We start from the raw sequence: 27,121 nt of genomic DNA, 5'->3' as shown, positions 1-27,121 counted from the left end.
TCTTGCTGTGCTTGTATGTTTACAGCGTTCCTCCTCTATATTTCTCTTGTTCCCTGCTCTTCAACAGTGCTCAATACAATGCTTTGATTAAAGCATTCTGTGAGGGCATCCAATGGAAACATTTCTAACACTGATAGAAGGGGAATTTGTCTTTAGATGGAGAGAAGAAAAAGCAGGAATTGTAGTTCCTCGCCCTGACAAAGGGAATCAAACCTCCAAAGAGATACTGCATCAAGGGACAAGGGTCAGGTCAAAGCCACAGACTGCATCTCTCCTGGCATCTCTCATCTGGTTCCCTTGAGCCTTTCCTCCGAGGTTTGATCCAAACAATAAAGCGAATGAGTTCAAACAACTGTGTGAGTCACTCCGAACCGTTTCCCATGAGGGTGCCAGTATGGAGGATGTAGGAGATTTGTGGGTGCTGCTGTAGTCTGATGAATAGGTGTGCAGAGAGCTTGCCAGTCCTATGGAGAGCTTTGCAATTGTTTGAAAGTGCTTGAGTGATTTTTGGCATAATGTGATGCAATTCTTAAACAGAATGAAAATGTGAGGATGTTGCTCCATACGTTTTTTTTTTTTTTTTTTTTTTTTATGTTATTAATGTTTTTCCGGTTGTGTAACATTGTAGACATTGTTCATCTGAAAAATTCTAAATTCATCTGATTTGTAAATGCTTCAAGTGAAGAAGCCAATTTGAGGTTTAACGTTTATACAGCTGGAATAATATATCATCAATATATCATCATTTTAAATGGAAAACAGTCATATAGAATTGCATTGTTTTTACTGTATTTCTGATATACATAACATAAGAGAAACCCCAAACTTTTGAGCAGTGTACGGAAGCACAAATGTGTATGCATCAGTTGAATTGTGGCTATTAAAAAAACTCTCTGGCTCTAGATTAAATCAAACTTTCTCATATATTCACTCTATATCCCTTTCTCAATTTCTGTTGAATTGGTTGTTCCGACACACAAGGAAGCAGATTGCAATTATTGTTGTTTCACAGCTACAAATTCCCATTTGACGGTGGTGCTCATCTCTCTCTCCTCCAGCTCTGCTATCAGACAAACCCGGTGGGCTTTGATCAGATAGCAGGGTGGGATTTCTGGAGATTTCTCACAAATCCAGCTGTTTTTAAAACCTCCCTGTGGACACCAGGTGATAAAGGCTAAAATTACAGGGGCGCTTGGCCACAAGGACACACATACACATGCACAGGGACTAATATTCCTGAACGTATGGCAAAGTATCAGTGGAAATGGGAATGATCTTTGTTATCAAGAGAATTTGATAAGAAAAGATGAGAGAGAGTATTTAGGATTGTGCTCTTCTACACCTGAAATAGTAAACAGTGTGTTCAGGAAGTCTCTTATGTCTGTAGGAAATGAGTTTCCTGGACTGAAAGGGACCCCTGGTGAACGGTTAATGCTACTTTTGTTATCTGTATCCATACTGTGTGACACTGTGAGGTTGTGTCTAGCCTGTCTGAGCCTAGCATATTTCCTTATTCATTCTCATTTAATCTTTTTGAGAGAATATACTGATATAAGAACTAGAGAACTTGAGAAGGAGCTAAGATGAGCTATAGCCTTTGTGTCATTCTTATATTTGTTTTTGTTCTGCCAGCATATTTATATACAGTCACTATCTCACCTATCTTTTTGAACTTTCAGTTATTAGTTGCTGTTTGTCATGATACCACAGTTTCTTTTTTTTTTTTGTCATCCTAAGCAATACATGACCTTAATGAGACTACAGAGTAATGTATAGACATCAGATGTTTTAACTTTCTTATAAAGAACATTTGTCGATTTCTTTAGTGATGTGGCAACAAACCACTTTGCTATCAACAACCACATTAAGGCTGAAAGCTCAAAATAGTTTGTAAATCGTCCAGAGTACAATAACATTCAGCCAATCATCATGCAGCAATCACCAAGATTCAGCCAGTCATTAGCAGCTTCCAACCCTCATTTGCATCCAGCTGCAATCATAAATGCTCAATCCAAATACACTCCACTAATCATTGAGTTTATCAACTGCAGGACCATAAATGCCCACGCTAGGACAATGTGCTGACATAAAGATAGCTGAAAATGCATTAAACGATGGAAGTGTATTAATGGTTTGAACAAAGGGACTACTTCAAAATTACAATTTGGATGTGGCAGCTACCTTGATGAACAACACGCTGGAGTCCATTCATATGATAAATAAGACATTATCCATAGGCAATATCTAATTTCACACTAAAGTACTGAAGATTGTTTTGCGGTCATTATTACTGGGGTTTACTATGGCAAATTATTGGTCATGTTTATGGTGAGGGATTTAAACCCCTATGCTTAAATATTACACATACGTGACCCTGGACCACAAAACATGTCTCAAGTCACTGGGGTATATAAACATTGTGCAGGTCAAAATTACTGATTTTTCTTTTGTGCAAAAATCATTAGGATATTAAGTAAAGATCATGTTCCATTAAGATATTTTAAAAATTTCCTACCATAAATATATCACAACTTAATTTTTGTTTTGCATTGCTAAGAATTCATTTGCACAACTTTAAAGGTCGATTTTCTGAGTTTTTAGATTTTTTTTTTTTGTTGCACCCTCGGATTGCAAATTACAAATAGTTGTATCTCAGCCCAATACTGTCCTTCCATACATCATATGATGTGTAAATCTCAAATTTTGAAAAATACACATTAAAGACTGGTTTTGTTTTCCAGGGTCACATATATTCATTTTCTAAGCTGAATAAAGGTGAAAAATATCCAATAGACTTTAAATGAGGTACTTAAATAAAACAAAAATAAAAAAAACTGATTATTATAGAAACTATAAGTTTTAAAGAAACTAAATTTATTTATTTTTTTTTTTTTTTTACCCCCTTTTGTTTTACCTATATTTCCTGTCTTTTTTCCTCTGATAATCTTTGTTGACATTTTATTATTCCTCCCTTTCTGTTATCGTTTTTATTTGCTCCCACCTTTATTTTCATTTCAAGCACTAAATGCTCTTAAGCTTCGGAGGTTGAAGGGTAACGTTTAAACTCTCTTTTCCAAGCTATAGCGTATCCTTTCCGGGCAGCTGAGGGAGTCAGTGGTTATCAGCTGTGGGTAAATGAGCTTTGGTAATCTGGCTCAGTTGATTACATGGCACAGTAGAGACACCAGCCTCTCATTAGAGTGGACCTGGGTGGCTCTTCCATGCTCGGATGAACTCTTCATGCACCGCTACTCACCTCTAACCCTGGATTAGTCTCTGCCCCACCTCCTGCTGAGAAAGTGTGCCAAAAGACGATTAGAAGATTGAAGGTGGGAACTAAGAAGGAAGGAAGGAAGGAAAGAAAGAAAGAAAGAAAGAAAGAAAGAAATAGAAAGAAAGAAAGAAAGAAAGAAAGAAAGAGAAAGAAAGAGAAAGAAAGAAAGAAAGAAAAAGAATTAGAATTAATATTTACATTAGGAAGATAAAAATTCTCCTTGGGGAAACAAGGAGGTTGAATTCTTAAATGTTTAATGTTGAAAAGTCGAATTCTTACATTTTATAAAGAAAATGTTTTGTTGGCTTGGCCAATTAGTTTCTAAGGTCTTCTGATTGGTTGCCAGGGCATAACATTGTGGTTGCTAGGGTTCTCTGTATTATTTTCTGTTATAATCCTGTAGAAGAAAGGGAGGTGGGGAGGGAGGAAGGAAGGAAGGAAGGAGGGAAGAAAAAGGAAGAAAGAACAAAGGAAGTATGGAAGTAAGGTAGGGAGTAAGGAAGAAAGGAAGAGAAAGGATCAAGGTAAAAAGGAAGAAAAGATAAAAGGAAGAAAACAGGAGTAAAAAAAGAAATGTAAAGGAAGAGAAATGGACAAAATGGGAGAGAGGAAGTAGGCAGCAGAAGGAAAGGAGGAAACAATGAACGCATGAAGAAGGGAAGAAAAGAAGAAAAAAGAAATATTGTTTACCTTTCACATGTTTGAGGGTAAATCTGAGGTGCTCAATGGCTGTGAAACAAAGAAGGAAGAGACAGGCAGAGACAGGAAGTTAATGCAGTGCAAGCCATAAGCTGTCTCCTGTGGATTTAATGTGAGTGGGTAGAAGCAATGGAGAGAGAGAGGGAGAGGAAGAGACCTTAGCTAAGTGTTAAGGGAAAAAGCTATAGCCCACCTTCTCAACTGGGATTCCAGAAAACGTTTCAATCCATTTATTCTAACAATTCTGCCGGCCAAGCAAGTCTGTCTGATATCCCTTAATGAGCTCCAACGCTTCAGCCGCATGCTTCACTGTAATTCCAGCCTTCATTTTCCTCTCACCATTTTGCACTACAAAAGCAAATGTCAAATGATGGCTGCAGTGGCGTGCACAGACCTCCCGAGGGGTAGGGGCGAAATGCCGTTACAAGGGCACAATAGCGGACCGGGGGTGGGGGTTTGGAGTCTGTACGGTTTTTGTTAGGGGTAGGCAATATCAAAAAAAAAATATTTAAATCATTTTTATTTTTTAAATATCATGATTTTATCACGATTCTTTGTCATGTTGGTTTTTCTATTTTGCAAGCTGTTTGAACATCACATCCAAACTAATTTCCCAATTATAAAAGGAAACAAAATATGAAAAACTATGGTGGATATTTAGGAAAGAGTGCATGGGTGAAGATAAAATTCTTTGTTATTATTTTATTTTTGTTATTAAAATATTATAACAATGATACACATTACAAAAACAGATATTATACAAATAAAATAAAGTGTTTTATTTTCAGGTGCTATAGGTATATTTAGCAGGAGCATTAAAAAAAATGTATGAACAAATATAAAAATAAAACTGTATACATCGATTCCTATTAGAGGAACTGTATTAAAGTTTTTCAGTCAAGAGTATTGAGTGATTTTTTTTTTCTGTGTGTTTGGTGTTTTATTAACATTAAAGGAATAATTCACCCAAAAATTTAAAATAGTGTTTTATTTTTTTTCTTCATGTACTGAACTCACTCAAAAGTTGTTTTAAACCCGAATGAGTTTTCTTCTTCTGCTAAACATAAATGCTATTTTGAAGAAGGTGGAAAACCAAACAGTTGCTGGTCCACAGTGACATCCATAATATATTTTTTTTCCTACTATCAAAGTCAATGTGGACCAGCAACTGTTTGGTTACACGAGAAAGAGATTAATATAGGTTTGGGACAACATGTGAGCACTATACAAATAAACTTGAATTTAATTTAATGGAATTTAACTGTTCCTTTAATTACAGTCGGCAGCATGTAGCCTACTTTCCCATTAAGACCTGCATGCATCTTATATACACACATGCATCTGTTTATTTCAGGTGCTTACTTTCATTTTAGACATATCCAACTGAGTCTATACATAAACCTTGTGTGCTTTGACAGTATTAGCACAAAACATAACTTAGTTCACTAATTAGGCACCGGAAGGTTTTTAGCAACGGACCTCAAAGGGGCAGGGGCATATTAGTCACACATGCTATTGATGCAGAATAAACAGAAATATCCATAAAAAAATACTGATTGTACATCTAATGTACAACTCTTGCTCTTGTTTTGTTCCACTAGTGTTAAGTGAAATGCAAAAGAAAGAAATATGAAAAAAGTGAGGTGATCAATAAAGATTGTAGATAATAAACAATCCCCTTCTTTCTTTCTTCTTCTTCAGCACCTCCCACACCCATCGCTCCACCTGAGCTTCTTGCAGTTGGTGCCACCTACTTGTGGATAAAACCAAATGCCAATTCCATCATCGGTGATGGCCCCATCATGCTAAAAGAGGTGGATTACCGCACCACCACTGGAAACTGGGCCGAGGTGCATGTTGTGGATGCACCAACATACAAGCTCTGGCATTTGGATCCAGATGTGGAGTATGAGATTAAGGTTCTTCTGACCCGACCTGGGGAGGGTGGCACTGGACCACCGGGACCAGCCCTCATCACGCGAACCAAATGTGCTGGTAAGTTTCAGTATGTACAATTAGAAGTTACTTTGAGGAGTTAAAAAACAATGAATTTTTTCTTGAGCATTTTTGAAGTATCATGTGACACTGAACACTGGAGTAATGATGCTGAAAATTATGACAACAGGAAAAGGGGATAGTGTGTATACACAGCACTTTAGTACTCTTAACAGTCAGTGCAGATATCTGAAAGAGTCAAAATGAGAGTGTGTTATTGTCACATTTCCTGAGGAGAAATAGGGAGAGATTGGGATGATTTGATATGATTTTTGAGGGGGTGAAGGTTTTAGTTGTAATGATAATTGAGATTGTTACATTTCCACCACATAATGATGGTAAAGAGCAGGAGAGAAGACAGACTATAGGTGGGAACAATTTTCAGGGGTAATTATGATCGTAGTAGAGCGGCATGTGGAGCGGCACTCAGATAGACGGAGACACTCTTGATCTGATAAAGTGATAGTTAATGAGATGACGGGAGCAGACGAGAGAGCCCTAGGTAGTAGGGAAGACTGTGATCCAGGTGAAGTGAGTCAGTGTGTGTGTGCGTGTGTGTGTGTGAGTGTGCGTGCGCTCCAGGTGAGGGTTATTTGATGAAGGAGTTGGATTGTCACTGATGACACAGCGGGGTAGATCCAGGGGGGCTCTTCTGTATCTCCTCTGACATGCCCTCATTCTCTTTTACTTCTCCTTACTTCCTCAGAAGTTTTCATTCAGGATGCATGCATGTTCACATATAGTAACTGATGACAAAGACATATCACTACAAGAGTTGTGTTGTGCAAAGTTGTGTAAGAATTGAATTAAAAATGACCTTCCCTAGATTCCCTTTCATTTTCAAGTTCATTTTCTAAATTTGAATTGCATTTGAATTGAGGTTGCAAGCATGATTTCATATAGCTGGCATTTTTTTATAGGGAAGCGAAGTTTGTCAAGATAAACTTGTTTTGTTTGAAATGTTTTTTGACAGTTTTGAAAAAAGTTTGAAGGATAAATTTAATTGGGACAGTTTGACCATTAAATATCTTTATTCTGGTGAGATGTGCAATGATCTTGTGGTTGTATAAAAGCAACAAATCATGCGGTGTAGTGAAGGAGAGCTTAGGTGAAGGTGTTTGATGACAGAAATATTTGCCATCCTTTTTCTTTTCTTTTTTTGTTCAAGAGTATTTGGCTGCAGATAAGTTGTGTGTATGCACTTGCTTCACATTTTTACTTGTCCAGGTGAGGCTGTTTTACATAATCAGTGCGTTCATGCCAGCTCACCACAGGTAGACATCTGTCAAATATATACTGTACACACATATATACCCACATTTCTGATCCAATGAAGTTTCTTCCAGCCGACAGCACTGATCTTTCTTGTCCTTCCAATTCAATTTTTCTCCTCCACTCCGCAGCACAGGAGCTCTATTGGTATGCTTATACAGTCACACAGAAGGGTGTCCTCTTTAAAATACACATGCAGACTGGGGGGTGTCATTGTACAAGTACAGAAACACACACACATACATCCTGCATTTCTGTTTCAATATTTATTCCAAAACACAAGGACGCTATTACATGTAAACAATACTTAGTGCAGGTATTTGAAGTAAGTATTCAGTGTATGCATGTAACAATAAATTCCAGAACAACGTAGCAGTCACATAGTAATGACCTGACAAGCCCCTGCATCATATCAGCGAGTTTTGTTGTGCATGCATCCCTTTCATTTTCCTCTGTGTATGTTATTACAATATCTACACTTTACATTGCACAAAACCTACAAATATATATATATTCGTTTTTGTATTTAAACTTCATACACTGTAAAGGAACAAAACCATCGAAGTTGTCACAGTTGACATGCTTCCCTTCAAGCTGCAGCCCACCTAATGAGCTGGAAGCCAGGTGTCAACTCACACTATTCTAGCTCTTACCTGGAGCCCAATGAGTTCTACCACTTTTGGTCTATAAGGGTCCAATTGGCATTTATGTACAACAAAAATGTCTAAGGCTTTATCAAAGATCCAAACTGTGTAAAATTACTGATACAGTAGGAGAGATTTAGGGGAAACAGGAGTGAGAGAGGTCAAAGAACGCAATAAGGCTGATTACGGCACCCATCAAAGCCTTGTGATCCACGCTTGTGTGTGGAGATCAATGTGAAATCCACTGTCAGCTTTCATCGCATCACAGCAAGGGGGGCATTTTGGGAGTGAGAGGACAGGACAGAGAGAGGGATTGGAGAGAGGTGAAGCGTGTCGTAAAGAACATGTGTTTATGAAGTGACGGCACTGTCTATCTGTCACACATGCATGCGCACACACACAGCAGTGTGTATCTGTCACACAGCACTGATTAGTCCAGACAGGTGTGGAGGTGCTGGTCAGGTGAGGTCTCCTTGAGGAAGTGTGTGTGTGTTGTGTGCTGCAGGAAAGTCACTGGGTCATGACCAAGGATGGACACACACTCTTCAGGGCTCTTGTTCTGGTATTGGACATGCTTCAGTTATTATTACCCATGAGTCCATGCAGGGTGTCAAACTCTGACATATGCAAGAGAATTTTATTTTAATGAGAGTTAACCCTCAGAAACCCTAGCATTAATAATGTTTTTTTTTTAATGTTTACTCATAAAAGTTGGTGAAAGTTACTGTTTGTTTGCTTGTTTATTTTTTTTTTTTTTTTTGCAGAAACTATATATATATATATATATATATATATATATATATATATATATATATATATATATATATATATTTTTTTTTTTTTTTTTTTTTTAAATTTTTTTTTATTATTATTATTTTATTTTATTTTTTTATTATAGAAAATACTTGTTAATTTATCAAAACAATATAATATAAACGGATTGAACCGTTTTTCCTTATCAGATTGACCCCGTACACTGTTGACCCTTTAACCAACCTTTAAACCTACCCATGTCACCAAACCTGTCCCTAACCTTAACCGTATCAGACCTCAGTAGCAGCAGAAGTGTTGTCAGTTAACACAAGCTTTTAATCATTTTATAACTTTTGTTCAAATCATTTCTAGATTTTCAATAATTGCTTGATCATATGAAAGTTCAATAACATTTGTAAGCATTTTGACTTGAGTGAAATAATGATTTGTTTGAACATTATCAATGTTAAATAATCATAATAATGTTATAAGCAAACATTAACAAGCACATAATCTCACATTTCTAACTCTTTGAATGTAAATTAACTAATGATCCATTAAGCATTGTATAATGTTTATTAATGACTTATTAGTGAAAGTTATGATCAAGCAATGCTGAACAAAGAAAGGCACCCAATATCCAGCTGATACTCAATCTGTAATATTAATACCGTTTGTGTGGGGGAAGTTATGAATAGGATGGAAATGCAGTTGACAGTTGAGATCTATTATAATAACTTTCCTGCAGTCCAGCCTCTCATCCACAGCACTGCTGCAATCCTTCAGGAAATGTCTGCAGTTTCATGGGCTTGTTACCAGGATTCATATGGAAAGATAAATAATATTGTTCTTTCTTTCTTTTTTTCTTTCTTTCATGCTGTCTTTCTTTTGTTTATTCATTAATACATTTGTAATTAATTAAGTCTTATTTCCCTTTTTCCCTCCTTCCACACCTGGGTTCTTAACAATGCACTGCATCTTCCCATCGGCCGTTCTGTTTTTGTCCTGCTCCATCACCCTCTGATGCACAGACATATTCAGGTGTGGAGATCTCTGAGCCATTCTTTCTCTTTGCTTCCATCTAGCAAACATGATGGATAGAGTTTAGTCCTCTGCTTGACTCTCCAGCAAAGTGGATTTATTTGAATATATTTCCACATCGCTCATGATAAATCTTCCTCCTCTGCAGGGCAGAAAGATGGAGGTGATAATGTGTGTGTTCTTAATTGCTGAATATCCATTGAAGTGACTGTGGTGTTCTTAATATTTAATGCAGCAATTAAAAAAAAAAAAAAAGAGAGAGAAAAAAAAAAGAAGAAGCTCACTGGCAATATCTCATCTTTTCATCCTCCGCTATAAATTCTACACTGAGATCTTAAAGCAAATTTACTTTACCTGTAGACAGTTTTCATGGAAAAGCAGGACGTCCTCACACCCGCACAAGGCTAAGGTCAATTACTGTCTCCTCTCTAGCCTGAAACCTTGAGATAAAGCCTATCATAAAGAAACTGATTGATTTGCCTTGGCCTTTGGGATTTTTTTTTGTAAAATTTATGACATTTTAAAACACAGCTGCTTTTCGAGTTAATTACCAACATATTTCTGAGTTAGAGGGCCTAATGTTCCTTCTGGCTTATATCCTAACATAATGAAGGAATATGTTCTGAGATACTGCCACTTTGCAGTTCATCATTTAATGATACACACACACACACACACACACACACATATATCCTAAGGCTGCTGTTCTCTCGTTTGGTTGTGCCTCTTTTTTCTTCCACTCAACTTTCTGTTAACATGCTTGGATACAGCACTCTGTAACAGCCAGCTTCTTTGGCAATGCATGTTTGTGGCTTAACCTCCTTGTGAACAGTGTCAATGATTGTCTTCTGGACAACTGTCAGATCAGTAGTCTTCCCCATGATTGTGTAGCCTAGTGAACCGACCATTTTGAAGCCTGTTTTGAGTTGATTAGCTGATTGGCATGTCACAATATTCTAATTTTTTGAGATTAGAATATTGGCGGGGTTTTGTTAAATGTGAGCCAAAATCATCACAATTAAAAGAAACAAAGACTTAAACTACTTCAGTCTGTGTGCATTGAATTTATTTAATACACAGGTTTCACAATTTGAGTTGAATTACTGAAATAAGTGAACTTTTCCACGACATTCTAATTTATTGAGTATTTGTATTAAAAGGAACAAAATTAGATGGTGTTTTACTGACACAATAATATTCATTTCAAATGTACAGTAAACTGCAGTCAGTAGTTTTGGACAAAAATTTTGTTAGAGGCATGGTTTTCCAGTTAGCCTGTGTTGAATTTTATTTAAATACTACTGAAAGAGCAGACGTTGTGCCAAATATCCAAATTCTCATTACCATGCTAAGTTTCAAACAGTAGCCCTATGGCACTTATCGGTAGTCAAAGATGATTTTCAAAACAAAGTTTTGGTCATTTTCTCCTTTTAAACTCAAAGATGTCAATTCATATGGGAATTAAATCAAAGAATAGTAGGTTATTTTTGGCTAAGAACACCCCTTTCCCGGGCGTAATGCAACTGCATTTCCATAATGGGAAAAAAAAAAAGACATTTTCAATTCAGACAGCAATGAAATCATCTCCTGTAGATACTGAAATAACCTCATGTTCTCATGTAAAACAATTACAGTCTCAAAAGGACTTTAGTCATGAATCATTAGACGTCAGCGCAGCAGCAGATGACATACATGTCTGGGCACTATTGTCTTACCTGAGAGAAAACAGTTGTTTGCTCAGTAATGGAGAACGTGGCCTTATCATTATCAGTGAGAGGGTTTTGTAATGGATTTTTCAAATTTTGAATAAAATTCAGTTATGTGAGTAAATGTGAGTGGTACCATCCAGTGATATAATCCTAATGAATCATAATGAAGGGCCCTATCATACACCCGGTGAAATGCGACGCAAGGTGTTTGCTAGTTTCAGTTTCAGTTCAGTTTAATTTTCCCATTCCCAAACACCACGTCGTTTAATTAGCAAATGCATTTGCGCTCATTTGTTCACCTATGGGCGTGCTAGTCTAAAAAAGAGGTGTGTTCAGGCGCATTGCTATTTCAAAGAGCTGAAAATAGACTGCGCCATAGACCAACTCAAACCTGGTCTAAAGTCTTTTCTCTAAAGTTTTTTCTTTGTTATTTAAAGATCGTGTTAGTATAGGCGGGTCTGCAATGAGCGTACGCACAACAGCACACAAACAAGCCAAATATAAAAAATTAAACGATTGCAATGCATAAGAATTTTTTTTATTCTAATTAAATATAAAATTGCCTACATGTCATAATGGATAGTCATCCAACTGTTTTTCCATCATTAAAATAGCAAAAGTGGACACGCCCTGAGTGCACCTGCGCCGTGAGCTTAACACTTTGCATTTAGATCGTTAAAATAGGGCCCGAAAGTTGACTCTCTTTTTTGTTGAGGGGCAGTGATGCAATATGTTCAAGTTTAAAATCACAGTTTAATATTCATAGATAACTTAATGTGAGACCTTTGTTGGTTAACTGTCTGAAGAGTGTGTTGTTTCTGGCTCAGCCAATGGCATGCATTTTGGAGCAGGGCTGCCTTTTTGACGTAATAATGATATTTTCTAATAATTATTATCACCTTACCTTTATGAAGTATGTTGTCTTTATTTCGCTGATCACTGTAGTTTATTTTTTATAGTGTATTTTATGAATCTAGCTTTCATAAAGTGAATCTCTTTTTAGTAAGCGATGGTAATGAGACAGGAGAGAAAAGTGGAGGAGAGGAGATTTCTGTATCAGAACAGAGCAGGAACATAGACACACTTATATTGTCTTTCCCAGCACGCCAGGCGGTCTTGGTGCAGAGATGGTGAATAATGCACAGGGGGCAGAGAGAGAGAGAGGATGGTAATAGACAACTATGGAAAGAAAGAGAGAGAAACTTGTGGCTCTTGCACTATAATATATATCAAATATTTGGGTCTCATTTGGGTCTCATTTGGGTCAAAACCAACAATGTGCAATAAACTGTTTATTAAATTAAGTTGTTCACCCAAATTTAAATCACATTCAGATTACGTTCAAGTACAGTATGTCGCTTCAAGATGTGAAAAATTTACAATTCTGTCCGTTCTTCACAAAGCTATCATATGCTCTCAGAAGACGAGAAAAAATTCAGTAATACAGTACAAGGTTGTGTACTTTAGATTTGGGTGCTCGGTTTTCCAGCAGGAGCTGTAAATACGTTTTGTGCCATGTTTGAGGGCCCATCACACCCCATTTGCCAAACACAGAGTCTGCCCGCCCCCCTAAGCAACATCAGAATACACTGCATGTCTGCTCAAGTTTTTGATGGTTGATCACACCCTCAGATTGCCCTCTGGGAGATGTTCTCTGAATTCTAATACAGTTGGCATTCTGTATTTTACATTAGCTGCAGTAGTTCCCCTCTCGCTCTGTCATCACGATCGCTCATCAAACTTGGCTTTCTGACTGAAAGTGACTGAAGGGATTGAGCTCCTAAAAGACTTGTACTTAAAGGAACGTTATGGGTTCAAACCAACCTAAGCTCTGTTGACAGCATCATGTAACATGCCATAGACGATTAGCTCAGAGAATTGTCGTGACGTGGCTTTGTAAGTAAAGCGAAAACGAATCTACTGTACAGTAATGCACTTACAATGGCAGCCAATATTACAGAATATATTTTTGTTAAAGCACATATATTAACTCTTCCAACAATGGGTTGTTTGAGTTGTAAAGCTGACTAAATCACTTGGATAAATTGACAATTTCTGTAATTTTTTTTTTCTCCATGTAAACAATGTTATGCTTGCACATATCAATTGAAAGTTTTTTGGCTTTACATGTTCATGAGAAGAGTTGAAATATTGGAAGTAACTTGCACAAACAAGGTTAGATATTTTAAGATTTAATGATGTTATCACATTAGTGTCATTTCTGTGCAAGCCTGTTTCTGCTCCTAATAACAAAATAAAACAGGGTTACTGTGACTTTTTATCTAACAATTCTGACTATTTTTCGCAGAATTGCGAGAAAAAAAGAAAGTCAGGACTGCGAGAAATAAACTCACAATTGTGAAAAAAACAGAATTATGACTTTATTTATTTCTCAGAATTGTGAGATAAAAGTTGCTATATATATATATATATATATATATATATATATGTGTGTGTGTGTGTGTGTGTGTGTGTGTGTGTGTATACAATATATATATATATATATTTTTAGTTTTTTTATAAATTAATTTTGTACAGCAAGGATAGATAAAATTTATCAAAAGTGACAGTAACGAGATTGATAATATTATGAAAAATGTATATTTGAAATAAATCCAGTTTATGGCATGGAAAGCATACCACGGTTTTCACAACATTGAAAATAAGTTCTTGAGCAGTTAATCAGCATATTAGAATGATTTCTGAAGGATCGTGTGAGACTGGAGTAATGATGCTGAACATTCAGCTTTAATAACATGATTAAATTACATTTGAAAATATATTGAAATAGAAAAGAGTTATTTTAAATTGTAATAATATCTCACAATATTACTGTTTTTTATCATATTGGTGCAGCCTTGGTGAGATGGAGAGACTTCTTTCAAAAAACACAAATATTATTTTTTTTTTTTTTTATTAATCAGATAATTTTAAAAGTAGTGTAGTAGTTGTGTATTTATCCTGCTCCAATTACTGCAGATTTATCCTGCTCCAGTTACTGTGTTTTTTTGTTTGTTTTTACTAACTGAGGGATACTGAGGGATTTCTTTTTTATTTTATTTTTTTGTGGTAATCGATGACTTTGTTGATCCTGGAACAGTTCTTCAGGAAAATCCTAATTTATTTCAAATATCAGTAACTCTTGCCCTGAGTAGCAGATATATCAGATGTATTGTTTGTTGCTTATTATTTGCTTTATTCTTTTGCTTTAGAGGTTTCTGGTAAGAGTTGGTGCTCGGTAATATCAGGTGACATTATTCAAAGATTAATTTTGAAGTGACTGTTGAATGAATGTTATGATGAATTTGTTTTGATCTGAACAAAGACTTTGCCGGGTGAGAAACAGAGGGAGGAGAAGAAAAACATCCAGCATAAATATGAATTTTGCTTTTGTTCAACAAAAACGACCCAATCGCATCCTCAGCAGATTCCAATCTACATCAAATAATTATTTTATTCATAACCTGCCTCCATATATTAACATAGAATAGTTCAAAATGAAATCACAGCAATCTCTCGGGATCATGGGGAATGTGGATTACCACATTTGTTGATTTCTAACAGATTGGATTTAACTGGCATCTGTGGTCATAAATCAAACATTAACAATGAATAAATCAATATCTTTACTACAAGGGGCAAATATAAAATGGTTTATTGTAAATACATCAAAAAGAGAGCAAGAAACCACAATAAAAATGATCTGTGATGTAGTTTTTCTCCTAGTTGCACTGCTGTTTGAATAGAATGATTTCCACCCATAGTAGCTGTCCAACTTTTGTTGTTTTTGTACTGCATGTTAAAATAAAACGCTAGGAATTCAAATTAGGCTTCTCTTTCAGAGAGAAGGAAATAAATGGAGAATTCCCAATCATTTGGAAATGCTGCACTGTTTCAGTGATAGAGATGAGGGCAAAATGTGCTTTTCCTTAATTAATTTCAATGTTTTATAGAGGGAAGACGAGGCAGTTTGCTTATTGGGAGAGTAGCGCCCACTGGGCACCAACATATGGAGGCTGCATTTGGCTTTGGGTGACGTTTAATGAACTTCTCATGATTATGAGTTCTGATACCAAAAATAGCCCCCAATGGACCTGAAGGAGGCCCTTATCTACAGGAGAAACAGATTTGTGGTTTAGCTCTAGGTTGTGTCCCACTGTGATTCAGCCTTACAATGCCACGTTCACGTTTGCCTCACTGACAGCCAGATGTTTTTTGAGACTGAAGTCATGTTTTCTTGTAGGCCTGGCCTTAGGGCATCTTTCCATTCTGATGGGCTCTCAAACATAGAAGAATAAAAAGAAAAAAAAGAAAAACTGGAAGAGAGGTGACATTAATTACTCGACCATGAATAATGCAGCTTTGATTGTCAGATGAAGGCTTTCAGTAATAGGGTCATTATCAGTTACTTTAAAAAGAGCTTGTTTGCAGCATTTGTCTTCTGAAATAAGTGTGGAAATTTAGGTCTCTAGTGTCGGATAAGCAATATCACATCTACTATTTTTTAAATGTTTGAGGTCAGTATGATTTGTCGGTGTTTTTGAAAGAAGCCTCAGATGTTACCCAAGGCTGCATTTATTTGATCAAAAATTCATGTAAAACAGTAATATTGTAAAGTATAATTACAATTTTAAATAACTGATTTTTTTAAATAAAATTAAAAAATGTAACTGGCAAAGCTGAATATTCAGCAGCCATTACTCCAGTCAATAAGTCATACTCAACAATAAGAGTCAGTGTCCCTTTGGCCCAAAGCAGTGTTGCTACCGCAAAGTCTTGAAAATTACATTTGAATGCTTTGCAAAATTAAACATTAACTTTTATGTGTCAAATTCTTCTGATTTCCCAGTGGCTAATTAGCTAAATTAACAAAAGTAATATATCTATATACATATACATATACATATACATATACATATATGTGTGTGTGTGTGTGTGTGTGTGTGTGATGCTAACCTTATCAACACCAGTAGAACTTAAAGAATATGAACTTTCAGTAACTCCATCAGATGTCATTTTTATTCAGTTACATCAACTGTCAAATCCCACACATTGGCTGTCAGTAGGCTGTTAAGGGTTAATCTGGTTTGCACCTTTTAATCCAAATGTTTAGTCTTCTTTCTCTATATCTATCTCCCACTGTACCTCCTTTCCTCTCTGCATGACTATATTTGGACCCGTCAGCCAGATGCACTGTGGGTTTTTGTGCGCCACATTCTAAAATGAGCCATTAGCGACCAGGTACATAAGCTGCCAATGACAATGTCACATTCCCAGCATGCAAAAAACGAGGAATCATTAATAACCAGGCCAGGCAGTCTCTGGGTGGTATGCTCACTACTGCACATTAAAAGAGTAACAATGATTTAATCGTCAAGTCTTCTGGGAATTGTTTCCAGGCAACCTGTCTTAAACGTAATGATCTCAGTTTGATGAAAGAACTGGAAGGAGACTTAAAAGAGAGACACGGATGAATGCAGAGCAGCGTGGGGGGCTGGAAGTGGAGAGTTTTACTGTGCTGTCAGATTTTGTCGTTTTTTTTTTTTTTTTTTTTTTTGTCTAGGAAAGTGAAATATATTCACGGAGGACAATGTTTCATACAACATATTGGTTGGTGTTCTTTTTCTTTTTAATGGTGCATTTTGTTAATGTGCTTGTTGTTGCCTGAACCGACCTTTCATTTAAAGATCACCAGATCTGTTTCAGGGTTTAGAGAGTTAGTTCTTCAAATGACTGAGAGAGATGGTAGATGGGGGGCTTGTTTTGGGTGGAATGGCTGGTCCATTTGAATGGAGAGCAGGAAAATAATGTTGAGAAATAGATTTGGAAGGAAAAAGCAAGCACAGCCCTCTTCTTTAGCTCCCTTTGGAGCTGTCACCCTGTCTTGACAAGCATGGCTGCAGATAGCATGCTGACCAGAGAAGGCTGACAGGTGGAGCTGCCGCCCTCATTCAAGCTTCCAGAAACACCTCCGAAATACACGACGCTGGGCACAACCATTAAAGTGTGTCCAAAAATGACACAGAGACAGAGTAGAGAGGGAAACAAAGAAATGACAAAGTTTCCTCCACAGCAGACAGGTATAAATGGAATGCAGTGAAAATGAAATTACCGTTTGTTGTTGGCTTGTCAAATGTTGCATAATGTGATTATAAATGCTCTACGCACTGTAAACTGTTTAAACACACTTCAGATGTCCATCTTTGGGTTGAGTTTAGATCTGGATTTCTCAAATTAAAATCAATTCTGATATACAAGATTTTGATCTGACCTAAATTATTTCAGTTTGCTTTAATTAAGTTCAGTTTGATTCAGTTCAGTTGGTTCAATTAAATTCTGATTCTGATCTTGGTTACAATTAAAGCTGATTCCGATTAATTTGGTTATATTTCTGTCATATTGTCCACTATTTCAGTTTATATAGAATAAATAATTTCTTCTCTAAAGCTGTAAATTGCACTCAAGTGTTTCAGACTGATTCACATCAGAACTGGGCCTTGTTTATAAAACATTTGTCTGCATCCACTGTTCCCTTAATGCTTGGGAATTTTTTGTTGTTTGGGAAACTGAACCAGGTTATCTTTCCCTCACAACCACAAATACATTTCTTTGAAAACATTCTTCTTGAGCAATTCCTGTTCAGTGCTGCCATATGCTGAGGACTTCCGTAACCTGAATGAAGCAAGTTTATGGGCTGCTCTTGCTCTCGCTTTGGTTGTTGGGTTTGTGCACTCTTCCGGGAGAAGTGCCCATACAACGAATTCGAAAACTTTTCAAAACCTATTTGAACCAGGAATGTATCTTGCACAGACATACTCTGTCATAAGTCCAGCTTGTTTCTTGACATTTTGGCTCTTTTAACAGTGTAAGGGACTCAGAATTCATGAAATAACATTTTATGAACGCATCATACAGAAAATTGAGCTGCAACTCTGAAAACCCTGTGTTTTTTCAGAGATTTTGATAAGAGTGAATTGAAACAAAGAAACTGCTATAATGATGCAATCATTTTTTACAACTGATTTATATTTCTCTTTCTCACATTCAAAAAGCTTTGAGTTAATAAAACAGATCTACTGTCTACTGAGGCATTTGGCTCCTTGGAGACTCGGGCATCTCAGAGAGAATTCATAATTCACACATAGCAATGTGCTCCTTGGCCTTTTCCAGTCGAGGTCATCTGGGACAGAAAGATCTTTCTCTCTCTCGATAGAAGGGGAATAGCAATATTGCAACCTTTCCCGAATTAAATACCATCATATTGCGACAGACAAATACATCCATCTGAATGTGTATGGATGGTGCTTTTAAGAAAATGATTTTAAAAATGCAACTTTTCTGAGAGGCTTTTACCATTCATTTTCGACGAGAAAATGTAGATAAACTACTTGACCTTACTAATCAACTAGTTGACTATCTTGACCCATCCCTAGTCCAATCAAACTAGTTTAGTGTTCAGGTTGCACACTAGAAATGGAAGGTCAAGTTGAGCGCAGTGCATTCTGGGATACAGTATAATACACAACTGTGCTAAAATCATAGGTCAACGATGCATGAAAATTTGCATACTAAGAACAAAACACATGCTACTTTCTATAGAAATAGAACAAGTTGTGTCATAAATTGATATGCAAATTTAATGCAGTTAAATGAACCATAAAGCATCAATGTAAATTATTCTTGCCATACAGCAAGCATATATTAGTGGATTAAGCACAGAAACATGCATTAATATTTTATTGCAAATTATAATGTCTGTCTGCTTTATAGAGAAAACAATCATTATCGAGGAATTAAATAGTGTGACACTGAATATGCATGAAAATGGGTTTAATAATGTTATTTTCTGGATTTATTTTTATCTTTACAACATAGTGGGTTGATATATGTATTTTCTTTTAAATAGCTAGTCATTATTATCTGCTATTACAGTTTTCTTGCAGTAATTTCAGCTGCTCATTTTCAGGCTTTTCATGAAGCCAAGAACAGCATTTTAACCCTCAACAAAAAACAGAAACAATTACCTTTGTGAGGAGACAAAGCTCAGTTTTTGTATATGATAATCACGTTCATGCAGAATTGCATTGATTGTGATTGTATTATTTCTTGGGCTGTAGAATTAGACTTTTTTTCTAAATGTTAGTTAAAATCCATTCACACCTCTTGTGCATCCTTTTTGATGTCTGCTCCAACCTTTTCCAATTCAAAAGCTGTCCAAGTCTTTTCACAATTGTCATCGGCCCCTTCTACAACAGATTGCTTGCATGCACTCCCATTCTTTCCGTAATGTCCCGAAACCTCCTGTGGAGTTCATGAATATAAGCACTTTTTCCTTCAACTCTTATCCCAACTCCCACCGATCTGCTCTCCTCCTCGCCGCCCGCCGTTTGATACATCATGATCCTCATTGCGTGAAGTCATTACGGCAGGAAGTGGAGAGTGAGGCAGTTCACACTGTTTTGCTCTTGAAAGGTTTAAATGATTGGAATCCTGGAGCTTATGATTGACTAGGGAAGAAGGAAGGGTGATTGCTTTTTTCCCTGTCCGGTGCCAGTTGAAGGCTAAACAATAACAAGACAGACTTGGAGTCATATTTTGGGAATGGATTGTGTGAGGGTGTCTAATGGCTTTTTGTTTTATAACTCCTCTGTGTGTATTGTTTTTTTTTTCTTCTGTTGTTTATTTTGAAACAATGAAGTAAGCATCTCTCTGCTCCATTTTTCAACTCATTTATGATCATCAAGTACCAGTGGATGAATGTTAAAATGGCTTTAAAAAAAAGTTTTGTGCTTTAAGGCAGTTGTGGGAAATGATACTGAACATCTGAATAGAACATTTTCAGATATACAAAGTAAATATTTATACTGATAGTAAAATATAATAATAATAATAATAATAATAATACTATTTTTGCACTGTTCATTATGACTTTATAGTTGTTGCATCAATTTAAAGTTTTATTATCAATTTAAAATCTAAAATAATTTGTGCTTTTTAAAATGTACTTAAAAGTCCTTTTAGTATAAAAAAATTATATAATGTATATCATAAAACAAAATTTATATATATATATATATATATATATGTGTGTGTGTGTGTGTGTGTGTGTGTGTATATATATATATATATATATACATATATATATATATATATATATATATATATATACACACACACATATATATATATATATATATATATATATATATATATATATATATATATATATATATATATATATATATAGCCACTGGGTTATATTTTTAGCAAGAGACGAAAAACATTGTATGGGTAAAAATTACCGATTTTACTTTTATGCCAAAAATCATTAGGATATTAAGTAAAGATCATGTGCAATGAATATATTTTGTAAATTTCCTACAGTAAATATATATAACTTAATTTTTGATAAGTAATATGCATTGCTAAGAATTCATTTAGACAACTTCAAAGGTTATTTTTTCAGTATTTAGAATTTTTTTGCTTGTTTTTTTTTTTTTTTTTTTTTGCACTGTCAGATTCCAGATTTTCAAATTATTGTATCTCAGCCAAATATTGTCAGATCCTAATAAACCATACATCAATGGAAAGCTTAATATATAACCAATAAATAAGACAGGTTTTGTGTTCCAGGGTCACATATAAGTTTCTACAATTAAATTATTATTCTATTTATTTTTTTGTTTATTTATTTATTATTTATTTATTTATTTGTAGTAGAGTCAATTACAAAATGTCCATATTGCAAATAAAACATTATTACAGGCCACAATTCTGTCCTCTGGTCAGATTGCAGTAATATCAATTTGGGTCATTCGAGGTATTGTGTAAAAAGTGACCAAACCAAATTTATCATTGGTTCCCATAGCAATGAGGAAACCTGAGAACAACCAAGAACATCACCTTACCTCATACTGTCATCTTGTCTCTGTCCTTTGTATTTAAAAAAATAAAAAATAAATAAATGAACCAACAAAACATAATAAATTAATATTTTTTTTTGCCAATTCAAAGACTGCTTCCCTTTCAGACCTACCGCTGTTCTCAACATCTCTCAGTTAAGGCAGATTGAGCATTTTCTCAGAACTTCAGCATTCTCTCTTTGTATTCAGCATCTTCCTGTCTGTCAGTAAATAGTTTTCTTGACAAAGTCATTTCAGTCATTCAGACACAGTGGTTTGGAGGCATTTGAAGAGATTGTTTGTTTCATTCATACAGAGGGAGAAGTAAAGGACAAAGATAATCAGGAGAGAACTCTTGAAATATACATACTGTTGTGGTATATATTCAAGTACCATAGTACCTGATGATCATACCTTGAGATTTTAATATAAAACGTGACTTCATGATGTATACCAGGACCTATATATATATATATATATATATATATATATATATAGCTCAAAAGAACATTATTTATTTGAAATAGAAATCTTTAATAACACTGTATGTTTTTACTATCACTTTCTGAATAAAGGTATTCATTTCTTATTAAAAACCTGAATTGAGAATGACCATAGTAAATATCCATAAGCTACCACAGTGCTCTTATTTTTAGGTAAGTTAGGTAGAAATGGGAGAGAGCATTAAAGGATGTATTCAAGGGTTAATTCATTAAGGTGGATGCCAAGCGCTATAGAATAGACTGTATAGTGGCATGTGTGGCTGTTGGAGGTTCTTGTGTACTACTAAGGGACGAGCAGACAGAGCAGTGTGGGCCTCACAGAGAGTATGTTCCTTTTGATCTGCTGAGTATCTCTCTTTCTCCATTTTCCCTCTTCCCCTTCCTCTTTCACTAGTTTTCCCTTAAGGTCATCAGTGTGAAATCACAACCAAATGTATTTTGTTGCCTTTTGAAACTCTTGCTGATGTTGCCAGCTGCTGCTGCTCGAAGGAATAGTTCACATAAAAGTGATGAAATCATTTACTCACCCTGTTCTCATTCCACCCGCCTGTCTTTCTTTCTTCTGTAGAACACAAATGTGTGATTTAAAAAATGGCAAAATCTGAGTTTTGGGTGAACTATGACTTTAGAACTTTAAATTCCCTCCCTTTTCTCTGTCCACACACTGAATGTACTTTTAACAAGTGTAACTGCAACTCAGCACTTTAATGAAACATCCTTCTCAGTATCCTTATAAAAATCAAGTTTTCCTCTTTAAAACGTTCAACTTTGCCATACAGTGACGCTTGACCCTTTAGCATGCCCTTGGCTAAAATGCAGTTGCAAAGTATAGCAGAACTTTGCTTTGCTGAGTGTTGCAGTGATGGTAAAAACTGCTTATGCTGAGCCAGTATGTGTGAGGAACTTCCACATGATGTCATTTGTCCTCAGTGTTTGTGACTGCTGCAGCCGTGAGATATTCCTTAGCTGGGAATGAAACCCGACACAAATGTCAAGTCCCAGCATGATACACAAACTCTTGCTTCATGCTGTGCACAGTACAACGATATAAATTTGATGTGCGTCACCCAATTAAAAGGAGAAGTTTTAAAGTTACATCCAGAGTTAAATGCTAAGTATTGTTTACTGCAGCAAAAAAAAAAAGTCATTAAAAAACACTCTGGAGAGAAACGACCCAACATCTGTTCCCAGCGTTAATCTAATTGATTTGAGTTGTGTCACTGCATGGGGTGACTTGAGTCTTCAGGAGACTTTGGATATCAAATATTACAAATGCATGGCACACAATGCAAACTTCCTGTCCATGTCCAATATTCTTTAATTGTGTTATGCACTGTGAACACTTTCTTTTTTGTAATGTCTTCGTTTCAAAACCTTTGAGCTGCCTTGCTAGAAAGCATTTTAAGGCATTTTATGTAACACTACTTTGCGACCATATAGTATTGTGTGTCCATCTACACTCTTATTTATTTGATTGGATGGAGATGGTTTTGAAGTTTTGTCATGTTTTCATATAGCCTTTGGAGCCACTTTGCCCTACAAATCACCATTGGATGGAAGGTTTATTTTATTGTTCTTGTTTATTTTATTTTATTTGATCTTTTAGTGTATTTTATTTTATTATTAAATATTTTCTATTATATATATTTTTTATTTATTCATTCATTTTACCAATTTTATAAATTTTTATTTATTGCCTTTGTTTTATTTTTAGCTGTATTTTTTTAAATATTGTTTTCCATTTGTTCTGTACAGCAGATGACTTGTTAAAATGCTTTTATTAAAAAAAAAAATCATTTTCAATGCTTGATGCTGATATCTAGAAAGCAGGATGACTTTTGGCCAATAAATGATACAATTTCATTATGGCGAATGAGACACATTTTGTTCATGCTGTTCATTCCCTGCCTCTGTCTTATCCTCATCTGAATATCTCAGTTTAAAAAACCCACGCAGCTGGGTATGGTGGACACCTATTGATAAGTTTATTGCTTGCAGTTTCCCCTGTCATTCCGGAGAGAGCAAGAGGGATGGTGGAGGAGTGATAAATGTTGCGGGGCATATGGGTCTGAAGAGATTGCGCCAAAGCAGCACAGCAGCAGTACTGAAGATTGATTCCTCTTATGTAATTCTCCCCAACGTCTGCGATTAATGACCCTGTACGCTCGCCATTCATCAGCATTTTCCCTTGCTGAACTACACCAGAGCCTCATCCAGGCTCCAAAAGCCTACCTATGGCACCACGCATACCTCATGGCCGTGCATTAGCGTGTTGCTAATGCTCTAACATATTCACCTCTTTCTGTCAGATTAATGATGCTACTGTTACCCTGTAACTGTCCAACAGCCAAATCCCCTACCCGTTCAACACCTTCCCTTAGCAGGGGACTTCATGTTGAACATGGACCCTCAGTGGCCGAAAGACAACACATTGCTTGATCTGATGTCTCTACTTTTGTAGCTATTCTCGTGAGGCTTAACCATGTGCAGTAGGATGCACACTCTTAAATCTGCTTAGATGACACATTTACAGTACATGGGATGCAACATAGATTAGCTATAACCTGGCCTAGAGGAGCAAAGGATTTGGAGTTTCGAGTCATTTGTTGTTATTTATTTATTTTTATTTGTTTGCTCAACTGAGAGTTTAGCATCAGTGGAAATCTTCTGCAGAGAACCTGAAATGAGGCTTTGGCTTCAAGTTTACGTTTAGGTACATAAAATAAAGCAGTTATGGATCTTTTTTCTTTTTTTGAGTTTCCTATCAATCTGTCTGGTTTGCTTGATCTTCAACAGAATGCAGTAGAATAAGCAATGCTTCAAACTTTTTAAGTCTAAAATTCCCTGAACCATTGAAGCTGAAAAACACTTATGTCTGTCCTAAACGTGACACAGTTCTCACAATGCTCAAATTTCTCTGCATCCAGAAACTCTCAGAACTTTGAGAATGAAAGTGCCCTAAGAGAGCTGCCATGATGTAAACTATCTTAAGACGTTAAAACTCCCTTTCACATGCGGCCCCCTCAAGATTCACCCAAGGCCAAAGTCAAGAACCAGTTGACTGCCTCTTTTATGGTTTTCGTCTAATCTAGAGGAATTAGTGTGAGAGACTGTGTCCAACAACCCCACTGGATCCACTGGCAAGTCTCTGATACTGTTTGTTTCACTGTTCGATATTGTTCTAGGATTTCATATACAAGAGAGGATAGTTGTAATGCTTGGTTGTAGTTTGTTTATTTATTGAATTTTTTTGCAATTGTGATTTACAAAAGTGGTGATCTGGTAAAAAAAGGATCGGCGCCATCTAGAGAGCAGGATGTCCAAATATAATGCTGAAATATAAGGGATGCTTAATGCTGTAAGTAATAATGCACTGTTTATAGTGAGACAATCATTATTGAATTTTTTTTTTTTTTTATTTAAAAAAAATATTAGTTAAATTTTTTTTATTGTAATAATAATTGTATAGAAATATTTTACTGCAGAAAGCAACAATTGAACAGTCAGAATCGAGTATTTCACAGAACCATGTTGTAGAAAAGTCTTTTCCTTTAGTTTCAGTTACATCTTTTACCACTAGAGGGTGCATATGTTCCATTTTACTGATACCTATACACTGATACCTTCCCTTTAAGACACTGAGCATATACACTACAAGTGCTGGGTCACGGTGAGCAACCGAACTTTAAAGTTGTGTGCGTTCATGCAGAAAAGTAAGTTTATGTTGCATTCTCTAGCGGAAACATGAATGTTAATAATGTTGCTGTTATTGTGTTGATGATACACTAATCTTGTAAGCGTATATTTGCACAATATTCGGTTATTTGTTGATCTGTGTTGGGAAGCTAACATGCTAGTATCACAGACACATGCTGCAATGTGTTGTTGTTATTTTTACATATAAATCTTGATCTGTTAGCTATTTTGAGATCGTTTTGATATGCTGTGCTATCATGGTTGTGAATTTGTCAGTAAATTTAAGACCATTGATGATTGTTTATCTGCATCTGTTCAGAATGGAAGTGTTTAGCATTTTAAGTAAGTTAATGGAAAGACTATAATATTCTTTATAACTAATTTCCACAATTTCTTTATTTCAGACCACACATACATGCAGATACAGACTCCAATGCCTTTTGCCTGTATTGTATACCTTAATGTTCACCAATGTGGATTGTAAAACCCAACTCATTAAAGCTTTCTTGGATGTTACTCTCTGAGCCCTTTACTCTCTAACCGGAGTCACCAGTTTTCCAAGGTCTATCAGAACAATCCAGAGGTTCCACCTCTACAAATGGTCCTTCGAGCCGGATGGTAGTAACCTTGAAGACAACATGCAGTCAGAGAATGAGATAAGCAGCCCAGTTGTGCGGCCTCGTACTAAGCGGGAGAGACATCCACCAGCCTACTTAAGTGATTATGATGTTGGGTATGAACCAAGCCACATTCCAGATTCCAGTGCAGATGCAAGTAGTATGACGCCAGTGGCTACCATTCCCACTGCACGATCAGACGAAGAGCCTGTGCCTTGCAGAACACCTTCAGCACCTTCATCTGCGAGTTCACGTCACAGCCAATCCAGAACAAAGTCCAGCAGAAGTGTCAGATCCAGCCGGACCACAGCTTCACAACTGACAGAGATACAGGCAGCTATTGTAGAGGAGAAACTGAAGAGTATGGAGCTTGCGGAGATGCAGAGACAGATGGTGGAGGAGAGCAAAGCTGAAGAGCAGTGCGAGTTTCTGGATCAACAAGCACGCCTAGCACTATTTGAGAAAGAAGATTTACTCAGAGAGCAGCAAAGGAGAAGTCGCCACTTAGATGAAGAGGCTCGTGCAGCACATAAGACCAAAGAACTGATCACCAAACAGCTCGAAAGGCAGCGCCGCATTAAGCAGAAGGAGATGGAGCTGGAGGAAGCACGTCTCATTGCATCACTTCTTCAAGAATCAGAGACTGAAAATGCAGCAACGGTTCCACAAACCAGACGTGAACTTGACTCAGGGCAGGTACAGACTGATAAACTTTGTTCACAGAAGGTAGAGGTTGCTCACCACACACCACATCAGTTATCTGATAATACACAGCACTCTACACCTCACATACATCAGAGTGATCCTGTAACTACTAAGTACACAACTTCACATTCTGTTCCTGAGCACATCACATCTCTCTGTACATCCAAATCATTACATGCAGAACCCTTAACAGTTGTTCCTTCTCCTATCTATCCTGTAGCATTGCCAAACGTGTTACCCCAAGTGGTAAAATTGCAGACTGCAGATGTTTACCCTCCTACAACGGTGCAGCCATCCTTGTCTTTTGAGAG

General features: G+C 36.3%; 1 protein-coding gene across 7 annotated transcripts in view; it reads left to right on the top strand.

Annotated features, from left to right (window-relative positions):
* The window catches only part of LOC128015952 (receptor-type tyrosine-protein phosphatase T-like), a 247,730-nt gene that overhangs the window by 105,485 nt on the left and 115,124 nt on the right, over positions 1-27,121 (top strand). For all 7 annotated transcript variants that reach the window (XM_052600218.1, XM_052600217.1, XM_052600216.1 and 4 more), the window contains exon 7: positions 5,675-5,968. In XM_052600218.1, the coding sequence (XP_052456178.1) occupies positions 5,675-5,968 (294 nt within the window). The remainder of the gene's footprint in view (positions 1-5,674; positions 5,969-27,121) is intronic.

This window comes from Carassius gibelio, chromosome A6, assembly GCF_023724105.1.
Source record: "Carassius gibelio isolate Cgi1373 ecotype wild population from Czech Republic chromosome A6, carGib1.2-hapl.c, whole genome shotgun sequence".
Taxonomy (NCBI): domain Eukaryota; kingdom Metazoa; phylum Chordata; class Actinopteri; order Cypriniformes; family Cyprinidae; genus Carassius; species Carassius gibelio.
This window is presented reverse-complemented; position numbering and strand designations above follow the sequence as displayed.